Consider the following 15,749-nt stretch of genomic DNA (forward strand, 5'->3'; position numbering starts at 1 on the left):
CCTTAAACTCATCTCTGCTTTTCATCCCATCGCTGAACTGAAAGTTGAGCTCTGAGATAAAGTTGGTGTTTTTGATATACATTACTTGGATATTGAGAGAAACAGGAAGGAAGGAAGGAAGGAAGGAAGGAAGGAAGGAAGGAAGGAAGGAAGGAAGGAAGGAAGGAAGGAAGGAAGGAAGGGAGGGAGGGAGGGAGGGAGGGAGGGAGGGAGGGAGGGAGGGAGGGAGGGAGGGCTTTGTTTTTAGGCCAAAGTAAAAAGCTGCGAACATAAACTAATCACACACTTAGGAAAAGATGGATTGTTCTGTAACCATAATAGCCACCAGAACTGATCTTAAAACAAGTCCATCTATCATCGATAATCGTCTTGTGAACATATGTTTGGAACACAATCAATCACTTTCAACCCCAGCCTCCTGAAAGACAGACAGGGAGAGATGGATTCAGTTCAATAAACAGCTTTTGAGTGCCAAACAACATCACCTTTCCCAAATAGCCAGGTTCTGTCAGCCACTCAGTCCATGAGAGTCCTGGATTCCAGAATTTTTCACTTCTGAAATTCTTGTATATTCTATACGGTAATGTGGCCTTTACAAGCACATCATTTTGTCATAAATGGTGAATTTTGTAGTCTTTGGTTCTTTTATATAGGTGTGTTAATCAGATTCACATAATTCCAACTTTTGAAAACACACTGACTTGCTCTACAAAACTATATTTACCGAATGTCCCGTTTGTTCAGAACTGTCCTTGGTGCTGAAGATCCAGAGGAAGAAAAAAATCTGTCCCCGAGTACAGAAATTCTGGTGGAGGCCTACCGATCATTTAATTTTTTTTTAAGAAAGGAAGAAAAGGAAAATATGCATTGTGTCTGACCGTGATTCTTTTAACAACGAGAAGTTTCGATTTCAACAGTGCAGAGGAGAAGGAAACCAAGGAGGTGAGGAGCTAAAGGACGCAAGGAAACCGTGGCGCTCACCTGAACAGTGGCCACCAGACACACACGTCACCTCCGGGGCCACCGCTACTCTCTCACCCTCATTCTCTTTACTACAACTTCTATTTGAAGGCTTTATGCCACTTTTATCACAAGTTGGGTTTGGGGGGGGGTGTTCTTTCTTTGAAGATGGACAAAAAAGGCAGGTGTCACTGCTGAGGATTAAGAAATGAAGTCAACATTTAAACCCCATTTTACATAGGAGAGGCTATTTTCCACGCGTGAAGTAGGTGCAGCAAAGTTAAATACCTAAAGAGAGAAGCCCTCGTACCAAACCCGTGATCTCAGCATTTTCACCACCAGACTCCTAACCGACTGAGCTAACCGACCAGCTGCCCGGTTTTCTGTTAACTTAAGGGAACAGAAAGTTCGCTGACATTCCTGCGTGTTCAGAACTAAGAACATCTTTTCAAAGGAGACTTTCTCGTTTAGCCCATTTTAACGATGACTGAGGAGTGGGGGAGGGGACTGTTGACGGGAGACTGAGGGACGGAGGAAGAGAGGTCATGGGACAAGACGAGGAGAAAATCAGCAGAAGAGAGAAGAAATTGGATATCCAGGTGCCACATCATCAGTCCTTTAGCCACAGACTCTGGCGTCCCCGCCCCGCGTTGGTGGTTCCTACAGACGCTTGACCTGTCCTGGGACAAGCGTCTGAAAGGAAAAGGAAACGAAAACCACACCCACACCCACACGTTCCCGAGGAAAGGCTATAAATCAAAGGCCAACCCTGGGGACATGATGACAACCCCTAGGGCCCTCTCGCGGAGCACTGGACAGCATGGCCGTGGGCCCTGCCCTGTGGCTGGGCCTTCTGCTCCTGGTTTCCCTCTGGGGGTCCTCAGCTCCAGGTAGGAGGAGCTCGATGATCAGGTAGGGAGTCCTAAGGTGGCCCAGCATGACTCCGTCCCCTCCGCACCCCACAGCTTCTCTTCTCCGGCGCCTCGGTGCACACGTTCGGCGAGTTCAGGAGAGCTCTGTCCTGAGCCTAAGCCTGGACCCGGGGACCACGACCGTCCCTAAAGAGGGGTGGCTGGAGCAGCCACTGGACCCCTTCAACGCATCGGACAGGCGATCCTTCTTACAGGTGAGGCCAGGGGAGGGGAGTCCACTGCCCTCTCCTTTCCTCTCCACTCTGCCCCTCAGCCTCTGCTCTTCCGGTCTCCACACGTGTCTCCCCACCCTCTGCTCCTCAGTCTCGCCCGGTGTTGCCATCAGTATCCCTTATGGCTTTAGTCCAGCCACCTGTGTCTTAGATGTGCCTGATGCCCCCATTTCCCCAATTCTTTCCTCAATCTGCTCCTTTTTTTGTCCCTCCAGTCCTGTCCTTCAATTCCCATTCTCTCTCTCTCTCTCTTTACTGCCCTTCAGCCCCTCTTCCCCCTGTCCTTCAGATTAAACATTAAACCCAGCACCAGGTGCAGCAGAGACTTGGAACCAGCCGTGGCTCACAAGAGGCACTCCAAGATATTCACTGAATAAGTGGACAAACTTCCCATTTTCACATCTACTCTGTACAGTCTCCAAAGGTCATCTCACCTAGGTGCTATTCCTTAATCCACCTGCACTTGTTACTTATCCTACAATTATTATTGCAATATATGACAGGTTCCTACCATGTGCTTGCCACTATCCTTGACCCTGGGCCTATAAGAGAGAAAAAGTTGACAAAAACATCTGCTCTTGTAGATCTTGCATTGTAGATGAGGAGTCAAACAGGATGGAAGTGAACACATAAATAAATAAGCCTGTTTCAGATACTACTAAGTATATAAAGCAAGCCCCAGTAAGTGAGAGACTGGGACTAACAGGAAAGAATAGGTTAGAACACTCATAGTTCTGTTTCTTCTTCCTCGTCCCACCTCCTAGCGGTACTGGGTTAACGACCAGCACTGGGCCAGCCAGAATGGACCCATATTCCTGCATCTTGGGGGCGAGGGCAGCCTTGGGCCGGGCTCAGTGATAAGAGGTAAGGGGCTAGGGTGGGAAGGACATGGCTAGGAAGCTGGTGGAGGCCAGGCGGGGCAGCTGCATACTGCAGTTCCTCAACAACTGAGGGCTGCAAGGGCTTGCACCCATCACGGACCCCCTTCCATACTCTTCACAGGGCACCCTGCAGCCCTGGCCCCAGCCTTGGGGGCCCTGGTGATAGGCCTGGAACACAGATTTTATGGTCTGAGTATACCTGCTGGGGGCCTGAGCATGACCCAACTCCGATTCTTGTCCAGCCGCCATGCGTAAGTGTTTGGGGCCGTGAGCCTGGGGATGTCTTGTGTCTGCCCTCTAATGCTCGAAGCTCACCTTGAGTCTTTGGCTCATGCTTTCTCCTGTGTTTCGGTGTCTTATTCTTTCTCTCTCCATCTCTGGGTCTCTGTCCCTGCCTACCTCTTTCTTTCTCCTACACTGTATTCTTCTCTCATACTGTCACACTGTGGCTACTGGTTCAGACCACCAGGTCTCTGACCTGGAAGGCATAGCCTCCTCACTGGTCTCCATTTCTTCCCTTGACCCCTGCAATCTGCTCTCCAGATGAAGCCAGAGTGATCAGTAGAGCACAAAACAGACCACCACTCTCCCTACTTCAACTCCCCCCATCTCTTATCTCACAGTAAAGTCAAATCTTTACAGTGGCCACTGGGCTTCCTGGCGCTGGCTCAGTTAACTGTCTGACCTCCGCTTTCTCCCTGGGCTCCCGCTGCACTCCAGACATTCGGGCGCATTGCTGCCTTGAGCCTCTAAACCCTCGCTTCTGCAAGGAGTGGGCTCCCCCATATATTGCCTGACTCCCCGCCTCGCCTCCTTAGGGCGTCCTACTCCTATTAACAACCCCACTGCTCTCCTCTCACCTGCTCCATTGTTCTCCCCACACCTGTCTGTCTCCTGCTCCTGTCTCTGTCGAACCCCTTTGTCCTTTTGTCTCACGCTCGTCTCCATCTCTGCATCTCTTCGCCTCTATGTTATTCCCTGTCCCCAATCTTTTCACAAAGTATATCGGTTTACTTTTTTAATTGTAAGTGCAAACCGTTTCAGAAAGGTTGGGGAGGAAAGAACGCGCAGGACAGAAAAGAAGATGTTACACATGTCCCGACATCTTTTCCTGCCTCTCCCTCCCCCCAGTACTCTAACCTCTCCAGCTCAGGGTCCCTTCTCTTCCGGAGGAACCCTCCTTGACTGTCCCCGCCCTCCTGTATTTGTTGGGTTTCCGCCTACCCTGCTTTGAGATTTTTTCCCTCTCCCCCCAATCTGGAAGGAAAAATGGGGTGTCCCCGGGCCCAGCCACTGTCGGAAATGGATGCGTGGGTGAAGTCCTCCGAAGTACCCCAGGAGAAAGCAGCCCTGGCTTCTGGGCAGACCCCCCGCCCCACCCTCGCCTGCAGAGCGGGGAATCCTCGGGGACTCCGGAGATGACCGACCGGCCTCCCCTCCACCCAGGCTGGCCGACGTGGTCTCCGCCCGCCTCGCGCTCTCCCGCCTCCTCAACGTCTCCGCCTCCAGCCCCTGGGTCTGCTTCGGAGGCTCCTACGCCGGCTCCCTGGCCGCCTGGGCGCGGCTGAAGGTCCCGGGACTCCCCTGGGCGGACACGGGGGTGGGGTGGGCTCGGGGTCCCGCTCGGGTGAAAGGAACACCCTCTCGCCGCACCCTCCCCCGAGACGCGCTTTCCAGAGCGGTCTTCCCGCGGGTCCGGCACGGCGGGCGGGGCTCGCCCGGGGCCCTCAGCCCGCCTGACCACTTCTCCTCCCCAGTTCCCGCATCTCCTCTTCGCCGCGGTCGCCTCCTCGGCCCCGGTGCGGGCCGTGCTGGATTTCTCCGCGTACAACGAGGTGCGGGCGCGGGCGGGCGCGGGCGGAGCGGGGTCTCGGCGGCCAGGTCCCTGAGGCGCCTCTCCTCCCGCGGTGCGACCACAGGTGGTGTCCCGGAGCCTCAGGAGCACTGCGATCGGCGGGTCCCCGGAAGTAGGAGCGGCCCGGCCCGAGGGGGAGGGGGAGGGGGAGGGGAGGGAGGAGGCCCTCAAGTTGGGTCCAGAGAAGGGGCGCGGCCTCCAGAGAAGGAAGCGGGGTCTGGGGAGGTGGGAACCCGGAGAGAGGCACTGGTCGCAGCCGAACGCTGGGGCTGAGCAGGAGTGCGGTCACCCGAGGGGAGGGGCTTCAACTGGGCGGAGCGAGGGGGCGGGGCCCTGATAGAGACGACCCTATCAGCAGGCGAGGCTCAGTGTGGGGCGGGGTTTGAGGGACGATTCCCCGCGCCCCCAGGAGGTGGGGTTTGGTGCGGGCTCTCAGACCACAGAGTTCCGAGGGAGGGTCGGGCGCGGGCAAGTCCAGAGTTTAGGATGACCCTGCGAGAGACACGTGGGGCACAGGCCCAGGTCTCCGCCGACACTGACTCTTCTCCCCGCAGTGCCTCGCGGCGGTGTCCACCGCCTTCTCGGAGGTGGGGCGCCGACTGCGTGTGGGAGGGGCGACACGGAAGGCGCTGAGGGCGGAGCTGGGAGCCTGCGCTTCCCTGGGCCGCTCGGAGGACCGGGAGGAACTGCTGGAGGCTCTACAGGCTTTGGTGGGAGGTGCAGTGCAGTATGACGGGCAGACGGGGGCGCCGCTGAGCGTGCGACAGCTCTGTGGATTCCTCCTCGAGGGCAAGGGCAATGGCAGCCACCAGGCGCCGTACCGCGGGCTGCGTCGGGCCGTGCAGGTGAGCCGCCCTAAGCACTGCGAGAGGGTCTGCCCACCAGGGCCGCTGCTCCACCTCCACTGTGCAATCTTGAGCAGCTGTGAACCTGTCTGAGACTTACTTTCCTCGTGTGTCACTTGCCTAAGGTCTCACAGGTAATAAAATCCCAGTCATCTACCATCTTAACCTCCGATACACAGGGACCCAGGCCCCTACCCCTCTGATCACAGACTCCCAGGACAACTCGGGAACTCTTCTTCTGACATCTGACCTTTGACTTGTAGGTTGTCCTACACAGCCTGGGCCAGAGGTGTTTAAGCTTTTCTCGAGCAGAGACATTGGCCCAGCTGAGGGTCACGGAACCCCAAGTGTCCGGCGTGGGTGACCGGCAGTGGTTGTACCAGACATGTACTGAGTTTGGCTTCTGTGAGTATCTCACCTCTGATACCCCCCCCCCCCCGCAAAATGCCTATTGAAGTGATGGGGGATAGGCAACAAGCATTTATTTGAGATCAATAAGAATACCTGAATGACAAGCATTCATGCAGAAACCTAAATAGTTTTCCAATTAACAGACGGAGACAATAGGTATTGGTGAGAAAGGGAAGGGAAAAATTACATCAAGAGAAGGAAGGCATTTATTACTATTGGTGCAGATAAGCTAACACAGTGAATTAACATTATAAAGAATGTTTTTCAGTCCAATAGCCATCAGTCTGGTAGTCATACTATCTGCATTCTTGTTATCTTTGCAAACAATTCTTTTGGGTACAATGTTGCTTTAGGCCCAGGCCAAAGGTTATTTTCTCCTGTTTTAATACCCAAAGGTTTGAGGTATAACACATGCAAGGCAGTTCCTCTGTCATGGATGCTCTGACTCCATTTTAAAGAGGCCGTTTATATTATTATATTTTTATGCTTCTCTTTTCAAATCCTCAAGGATATATATATATATAATTATATATATATATATATATATATATATATATATATATATATATATATAACTTATTGATTGACTTTAGTGAGAGGAAAGGAGAGAGAGAAACATTGACTGGTTGCCTCCCATATGCATCCTGACCCAGGCTTGAACCTGCAATCTTTTGGTGTGTAGGACAACGCTCCAACCAGCTGAATCATCTAGCTGGGGCACATTTTTTCTTTTTCATCAAGATCTTTCCTCAAAAACATTGCTGATCAATTATTGGAAAGCAGCATGGATCAGTTAGTAACTCATCATTGGTTCTTAATTGTCAAGAGGCTCATTTTGTGTATATTATGTCATTGTCAGTCTCTTGTCACCAGGAAGGCTCATTCATGGTATGTCATGTCCCATGTAGGGGGAAAGTGGTTTTTTAGGAGTCTGAGCCCACATCTGAGCAACGAGAGACCAGAACAGAGGAAGGCTTTACCGTTATGTTTCTTTAAGGGCATAGAAGCATCTTCTGTAGTTTCTGGAGGTTTTCTACATGAAAATTGTATAGACTTTGGTGATCATTTCAAAACATCGAGCAATCATCATCAAGAGTATTGCCAGAGTGGCGCCTTTATAACATCAAGCTGTGTAAAACACAAAGACTTGTAACAGCAAAATTTTCTATAATAACAAACAAAATGTTAAGTCCCATTTGAAGAATAATTCTAGACCAGGATCAATACCTGAGGGCAGTCAGCTGAAGATATAGAAGGACCAGGTGGTGTCAGTGGGAACCATATCTAATCATTGCGCTTGTGCTCAGATTGTATCTAGTTCTATCTCTGTTTTGCCAGACCAAGTGCAACAGGAGGTATTTACAATAGAGCAAACCCAATGTTGTTCAGCTAGGATATGGTTAAGAGCAATGTTATTGTCTAATACAACTCATGTAAGGAAATTGAAGGATTTTTCCTGGTTGGCTATTACTGTGGCAGTCCCTGCAATACCTGCCCAAGAGAAAATTCTGGTACCTTTCCTAGAGCTGATATTGCCAGGTGTTGAACAGTCTTGACTATGTGTGTGATCAGCAGCTGCATGTTTTGACCTGGAAAATAGGTTTAAAAATGACATCCCATGTTGAGTTATCTTTCCAGTCAGAAATCAGAGGGAAAAGGAAGCAATAACTATTATAGTAAATGCTTGATCCCCGTATTTTAGGAAGGTATAGTTCTCACAGGCCAGGCCTAGAATCTTGGGTGAGTTGTCCACAGCAGGTGTTGCCTGCTTCATTTCCTGGTAATCATAAGTTTAAACCCTCTGTTCGAACAGTCCAGTTAGGTGCAAGAAACTTTCTTTAAATTGGAAACATGACTCTAAGAATTAACATCTTTAAATATGGTTACATGAGGATTATTTACAGAGTACTTGAACTTCCAGACAGAGCAGGTAGGAAGAATTAAATTGTTTTAATTCTGTTTGCAAGGTTATAACTTACCGAATTGTTGTAGGTCATAGATAGTTTAGGATAAAAAAATTCTAATATCTGAAAAACAAAGATCAAAATCTAGTAATATTTCATATAAAAATCATAGTCATCCTTGTCAGTTCATTTAGCCCCATGTTATTAATTTTTGTTGATCTTGATATTTTTGGTAGTAGTTTTATGATTGTTTTTTAGAGTTCTATAAATCTTTATGCAGCTCAGTGTTATGTTTTTAAAGTTGTCTCTTTGAAGATGAAACATATTCATAGGAACATTTTTTTCCAAAGCATCAGAGTAAAACAGTAACTGTCTCTAATGATAACACTTTAAAATGGCCATGGTTGAAGACCTGGTGAGGGTTTACATACATACATACATACACACAAGTGATGCAACTGACTTAGTTACCCTCCCAATCTTAGTTAGCTTGACCGTACATAAAATTATTTTTATAGATCCCTCCACAAACTTCCTGCAGCTTCCATAAACCTTCTGCTACTTATATATACCTTTCAGTTTTTGTCTTTTTCATATTTTATTTTTTATCATTTTACTTTTAGACAAAGTTACTTTGCTTTATCCTTCTTACAAAAAAAGGTTCTTTATATCCTTCCTTATCCAAAAAACACATTCTATTTTCTTTCCCCTCAACCAGATGCATCTCCATGCTTCATATGTGCTTCTAGTGAGGGCATATACCCTATTTTTCACATGCAGTTATTTTGTTTTGTCCGTTTTACTGTCCCATCACAGCCCCATCATTCTGGGCCATCAAAATCCGGGGTGTGGGGTCGTCTCTGGCAGGTCTGTGAACTCACTGGTTCCCTCCCTCATTGGGGAGAGCTCTGTAGATGATTATTGAAGGGGACTAGAGTTGGGTTCATACCCCACACTTACAGATGTTTCCCCCCACAGATGTCACCTGTCAGGGCCCTAGATGTCCTTTCTCCCAGCTCCCAGCACTGCCCTCCCAGCTAGAGCTGTGTGAGAAGGTGTTCGGGCTTTCAACCTCATCCATAGTCCAGGCTGTGACCCAGACCAACTCCTACTACGGTGGCCAGATGCCAGGGGCCACCCAGGTGCTGTTCGTTAATGGTGAGCATGCCATCAAAACCTGACCCTGAAGTCTCCCCCTTGCCCCAACTCAGCACACTATTCTCTCTCTCTCTCTCTCTTTTTTTTTTTTTTGGCAGGGGATGCAGACCCCTGGCATGTGCTCAGTGTAACACAGGCCTTGGGACACTCAGTGTCAGCCCTCCTTATCCCTAGTGCCTCTCACTGCTTGGACATGGCACCTGAGAGGCCCTCAGACACCCCTAGCCTCCGCCAAGGGCGCCAGGTAAGGAAGAGAAAGCTCTGGGTGATTTACATTTGCATTTGTATTTGCATACAATTTGCATGTTCCTGCCCTCACCGGTGCTAGGATCTGACTTCCAAAATTCCCCACACCTCTCCACAGAGCATCCTTCAGCAGCTGCAGACCTGGCTCAGGCTGGCCAAACGGAGCCCTCTTAGGGTTGGGCTCTGAGCCCCACACCCTCACCACTCCTTGCATGGCCCTCTCGGGCTAGGACATATTTGTTCACTGGACAGAAGAAGGCAGCTGGTTTAGAAAGAGGAAATTCCCAGGAATTGGGTTTCAGCCCCTGTTCTGCATATAACTGACTTGTGTCTGCAACCATCCTCACTCCCAGCTAAACCTGCTCTATTTCAGACAGCATTCTGTAAATACAAGTGGATGGTTATTCTCATTGTGAATGTTGGTATTTTAAAGTCCAATGTCAGGGAAGTGTCACTCTATGTGCTGGTGCCCTCCCTCTAGTAACTGGCTCAAATTCTGCTCAGCCCCCTGGCTGGCTGCCTTGTGCAGTCTCTCCCTGGACCCCAGGCTCTGCCCTGTCTGCTCTCACCCTTCTCCCACTGTGCCCCTCTTCCTTAGTCTTTATTTGTCTCAGTCTCCTCCTGTTGTCCAAACACCTCCATTTCTCTCTGTGTCTTAGTCTGTTTCACTGTTTATTTCTCTCTGCGCCTCTCTCAAAGTTTCTCTGCTGCCCTCCTCTCTCTCCTGCTCTGCCCTTGGTTGTCTCCATTGCTCAGTTTCTAGTTCTCATTTTGGTCTCTGTGTCACCTCCTTTCTCTACCTCTGCCTCTCCTTCCCTCCCTCAGACGTTCCCTGTGCTCCTTCACTGCCTTTTAAATCTTCCTGTCTTCTGAGGCTCCCTCTGTTCCTGTCTTATACTCATCCTCACTGCCTCTATTGCTCTTCCCATCACGTAACATGTGTCCTTCTCTGTCTGTCTCTCTTTTAGTCTGTCTTCTAAATGTGTCACTCACCAACTTTTCCCAAAATCAAATGTCACTCTCTGACTCTTCCAGCTTCTCACCCTGGGGATTTAGGGCTCTGGTGAAACCTTCCAGATGGGGATACCCCAGGGTTCTGCGAGGATGGGCCTATCCCAAGGGTCCTCTTCGCCTGGCTCAGTTGGGCCACCAGGGCCAGCAGCCAACAGGTCACAAGGCAGAGAGCTGGGAAGCAGGGCCCACGGATCGGCAAGTCAGGATCACGGAGCTGGTGAGAGAAGCCCTGATACCCGTTCTCCTGTGAGGAAGTCATTCTCTGCTTTTCATGACTCCAAACCCTGAGGAGCAACTATTTTTTATTTTAAAGCTGAGTCTCAGTGCCTCCATTCACCACGTCCACTGTAGTCGGACACACTGTGGGTCCTTGGTGCCTGCTGAGAAATGAAAGGATGAGGTCTAACCTCAACTCTGGACTTATCCTTGATCTCCCTCTTGCTTGCTGGGTGCATTTTCTCTAGACGTCCTTTGCAAACTTCTTTTCCACTTAATATCTGATGGGTGTGTGTTTGGTGTGGGCTGCCTTCTCTTGTCAAGCATTCTCAGAACTTCAGCGCTTGGAACTTACCCTCAGAACTTACCCTCCCATCCATCTCGCACCAAACCCCAAAACTGAGATAAAATGGATCATAGATCTAAATCAAGAAAAAAAAATAGAAAACTTCTTTATGACCTAGCAGTAGACAAATATTTCTTAGGGAAAAATAGCATAAAATACATTAAAAGTGACAAATTGAACATTATCAAAAAGCCTGCTCATTACAAGACATCACTAGGAAATGGAAAGACAAGCAAAAGACTGAGGGGAAACATGTGTAATACATACATCTGATGGCAGGCTTGGTCCAGATTATTTAAAGAACTGCCAGAAAACAATAAAAAGACACCCACAGACACAGACAACCATGTGATGATGACCAGAAGGAAGCTGGGGTGAAGGCTGGGTGGAGGTGAGCAGATGGGCCCAGGGAAGGGACAAGAACATCTGTCCCTTCCCGATAAAGTCAGCAATGAATAGTTTTTTTTAGAAGGTAAGTGAGTAATGAATGGGCAAAGCACTTGCATAAGTACTTCAACGTAAAAAGCACATGTATGGCCAATAATCATATGAAAAAAATGCCCAACATATTTAGCCGATAGAGAAAGGTGAATTAAAACCACAATGAGGCTTCCAGTCAAGATGGTGACATAGGCAGACATGGCTCACCTCCTCATACAACCACATCAAAATTACAACTAAAATATAGATCAGCTATTACTCCAGAACACCAAAAACCAAGTGGAATGGAAGTCTGACAACTACAGAATTGAAGAAACAACAACATCCATCCAGACTGGTAGGAGGGGTGCAGACACAGAATGGGCTGGCCCCACACCTGCCTGGATAAAAACTGAGGAGGGATATCTCAGGAGTGAGGAGTCACAGACCCACACCAGACCTGTCAGCCCAGGATTGTAATGCCAGGAAGAAAAGTCCCCACAAATTCTGGCTGCAAAACACAGAAGGATTGGGTTGGTGGAAGAGGCTGCTGCAGCCCTTAACAGTTCCTCTTGGGGAACCCACACACGGACTCACCTACTCAGACTTGCTCCCCTTGAGCTCCAGCACTAGGGTGGCAGCTTGAGGTGAACCAGTGATATACAGGGGGAGACTGAAGTGTTTGGCATTGGGATGGGCACAGGACATTCTCCCTTGGCTGAGCCCTCTCCCCACAGAACCGGTAGGCTGGTACCATATCTGAGACTCCATCAACCTGGCTAACACTGTGTGACCCAGAGATCCACAGGAGCTCTACCCCACTCAATTAATGGGCCCATCCAAGCTGCTTTTTCATAAGAATGGCTGGTCTTGGCTCCTAAATCCTATAAAAAATCAACAGATGGCTTCAGTGAACCCTTGTGGCAACCAAATTAGCATCACGGCTTGGCTTCATCTGGGAATCTCCAAGCCCAGCACAAGTAGCAGCCATCTCAGATTGCTTTACATCTCAGGCAGGGTGCCCCAGGCAAAACACAGGTGAGGCTGACCTTGGTTTGTATCACCTGGGAAACCCCAAGGGCCAATACACCCAGCGGACACCTACAGACCACGTCAGAGAACCACCACCCTGCCCCTGCACAGCTGATCCTCCACAGATGGTGGAGGTTGGTGGTCAGTGTTCATAGCCAGTCCCTGCAGCTGACTGGCCTGGACAGCAACAAAGATTCAACTACAAAAGGTGGGTGTACTCAGCCCACACAAAGGATTCCCCTTGAGTTCCAAGCCTGGGTCATAAGGAATGCTGTGCCCCTGGAACCTATAGGACACCTACTACTTAAGGCCACACTAGCAAGACAGGGAGTCACGGCAGCTCTACCTAATACATAGAAACAGACACAGGAAGGCTCCAAAATGAGAAGAAAAAGAAACATGGCCCAAATGAAAGAATAGATCAAAACTCCACAAACAGATCTAAACAAAATGGAGATAAGCAATCTATCAGATGCATAGTTCAAAATGCTATTTATATGGGTGCCCAAGGAACTTAGTGAGGACCTCAACAGTATAAAAAAAGACCCAGTCAGAAACAAAGGCTACATTAAGTGAAATGAACAATTTACAGGTGAACAACAGTAGAATGGATGAAGCCAAGAATCAAATCAATGATTTGGAACATAAGAAAGCAAAACACAAGCACACAGAACAACATAAGGGATAAAGAATCCAAAAAAAATGAGGATAGCACAAACAGCCTCTAGGACAACTTTAAGAGGTCCAACAATCACCTCATATGGGGGGCCAGAAGGAGAAGAGAAAAAGCAAGAAATTGGAAATCTATCTGGAAATGTAATGAAAGAAAACTTCCCTAATTTGGTGAAGGAAATAGACATGCAAGTCAAAGAAGTGCAGAGATTCCCAATTATGATGGATGTAAAGGGGCGTACTCCAAGACACATCAGTATTAAAAGGCCAAAGGTTAAAGATTAAGAGAGACTCTTAAAAGATAGAAAAAAGAAGTTAGTTACTGGAAGGTTGCCAGATGGGGAGAGAGAGGGGCAGGGGAGAATGGGTGAAGAGGTGAGGGGATTAAAACGTTCAAATAGGTAGTTACAGAATAACCACAGGAATGTAAAGTACAGTATAGGAAATGGAGTAACCAAAGAACTTATACACATGACCCATTGACATGAACAATGGTGGGGGAATTGCCTGAGAAAATAAGGGGCTCTGGGTGGAGGAGTCAAAGGGGGAAAAATCAGGACAACTGTAATAGCATAATCAATCAAATATAATTTTTAAAAAGCCACAATGAACTACTACTTTCACCCAATTGAGTTACAACAAAATGAAACAAAAACTCCTAAAAGTTTGAATGGCAAGGATGTAGAATATCCCATCATGGTGAGTGGGAATGTAAAATTATAAAAGCTGTTACTATGATTCCTACACACAGACACCCCTCACCTGTAACTCAGCATTTCCTCTTCTAGACATTATCCTAAAAAAAAATAAAGTTATGTGTCAATGAAAAGATGTGTACAGAAATATTTGTACCAGGTTTATTCACTATAGCCTACAACTAAAAGCAATGGAAGTGTCTGTTAGCAATAAATGTAAAAACAAATCATGCTACATTTATAAAAATAGAATTTTACTTACCAGTAAAAATAATGAACCACTGGTAAATGCAAAATTTGATTAATCTCGAAGCCATTATCTTGAGCCAAAGAAACTGCACACAAAACAGTATATACTATATATTTTGATTTATATGAATGTCAAGAACAAGCAAACATAAAATAACTTATTTAGTCAATTTTTACTATAATAATCAGTGTACGTGTTACCAAAGCACAGTTGGCATCCTGCTGCCTGCTGCCACCCTCTAAGGAAAATTCCACAGGCCAGACAAAGCTTTGTTGATAAAGAAAAGGAGACTTTACTAAAAAATTACATAATTTTGGAATAAGAGTTTTCCACATGCATTAGTCACTCAATTCTATCAATTAAGGCCAAACTCTTTAACACCTGAGTTCTATCATTCCCCTGTTAGTTTTTAATTACCTTTTTTCTATAGGATTAGTTTACAAACTAAAACAACATAAGATACAAAAGCTACACAATTTTGGAAGAACGCCACGCCTCTGCCTCACAGCTCCTCTCCTCTAGAACACCCAGAGGAGAATAACACTCCCACCTTCTGCCAGGCTAGCCCAACCTAGGCTGCGACCAGAGTTCCTTATCCCATTCAAAATTCATCCAAAATCCACCCAAAATACTTCCAAATTCAATCCAAACTACCTTTTGTTAGGAAGCGAGGGCAGCTGCCACACCATCATGCAGGAACCCTTGAGGAAGCAGTGAGAACAGGACTGAGAGAGCCTGCAACCCAGTGCTCTCCTTGTATTTCAGGTCTTATGGCCCATAATTCCATGCGCATTCAGTCTCTCGGCCAATCCCGTCACAGGCTGTTTACCGTTGCCTGGGCAACCCCCTCCCAGGGAATTGGTCAGATCCCTCTGCATCACACCTGACCTTTGCTACCTCAGGCCTGTCCAAATTTTCAGGACAGCTGGTACTTTCAGAGTCTAGGACTCATTAATTTCTTTTAAGTGAAAATCTAATCAAATTGCTGAAAATAATAATTAAAAAATTGTCATTTATGCTGCCAACTTGATGTCAAAAAAAAAAAAAAAAAAAAGGAAAGGAAAAGACTCCAGACCTTGAGAATGGGGAAACTCTGTCTCTCTTCTCTGTTTTCTGCAACACGGACCAATCCAAGTTTCAGTCTCTAACAGCAGAGTTTTCAATGCGTGTTTGTCACACGCAGACCCAGCGCTGTCCTGTCACGAAGGTGTCACCGCGGATCTGAGGGGAGAGCATTTCGCTGCTGGGCACCTTCTAGATCCTGGGGGGAAACGCTGCGAAGGGACAGGAGACAGCGACGAGCATCGTTAATAAAGGGAAAAAAGGAAGAAGGGGCGAGCGCGTCACCCGGGGAGCAGACGGGCGGCAGTCACCGCACACAGGCGCTCCAGGGCGGCCTGAGGGACCCCCATGGTAGGTTGGCTCCTCGAGTCCGCACACGTACCCCGTTTGTCACCCCCTGAGGGTGAACCGGGCACCGCCCTGGAGGACGTTGGAGGTCCCCAGAGCTCCCTGGAATCAGGGAGGAAGACGGAGATCAGAGCCACGGGTAACATCGGGCAATTCCTTGAAAGTCAGTCCTCAGGAACCCCGGGCGACCCTGCCTGGTGTTGGAGAAGGAATTTAAACTGGTTTTGAGCGACCTTTGATGAGAAGTCATGACGTTTCTATGTTTTTATTTTAACAAATAAATATGTGAA

General features: G+C 48.0%; 1 protein-coding gene across 1 annotated transcript; it reads left to right on the top strand.

The window, feature by feature from the left end:
- Positions 1–1,780: 1,780 nt before the first annotated feature.
- PRSS16 (serine protease 16) lies at positions 1,781–12,195 on the top strand. Its single transcript, XM_037131856.2, has 12 exons — positions 1,781–1,850; positions 1,926–2,086; positions 2,869–2,968; positions 3,107–3,236; positions 4,432–4,555; positions 4,743–4,820; positions 4,905–4,952; positions 5,395–5,685; positions 5,949–6,090; positions 8,979–9,158; positions 9,257–9,402; positions 9,523–12,195. The coding sequence occupies exons 1-12, from the start codon at positions 1,781–1,783 to the stop codon at positions 9,589–9,591; spliced, it is 1,539 nt and encodes a 512-aa protein (XP_036987751.2). The 3' UTR covers positions 9,592–12,195.
- Positions 12,196–15,749: the final 3,554 nt, after the last annotated feature.

This window comes from Artibeus jamaicensis, unplaced genomic scaffold, assembly GCF_021234435.1.
Source record: "Artibeus jamaicensis isolate MK-2021 breed Jamaican fruit bat unplaced genomic scaffold, CSHL_Jam_final scaffold_1689, whole genome shotgun sequence".
NCBI lineage: Eukaryota > Metazoa > Chordata > Mammalia > Chiroptera > Phyllostomidae > Artibeus > Artibeus jamaicensis.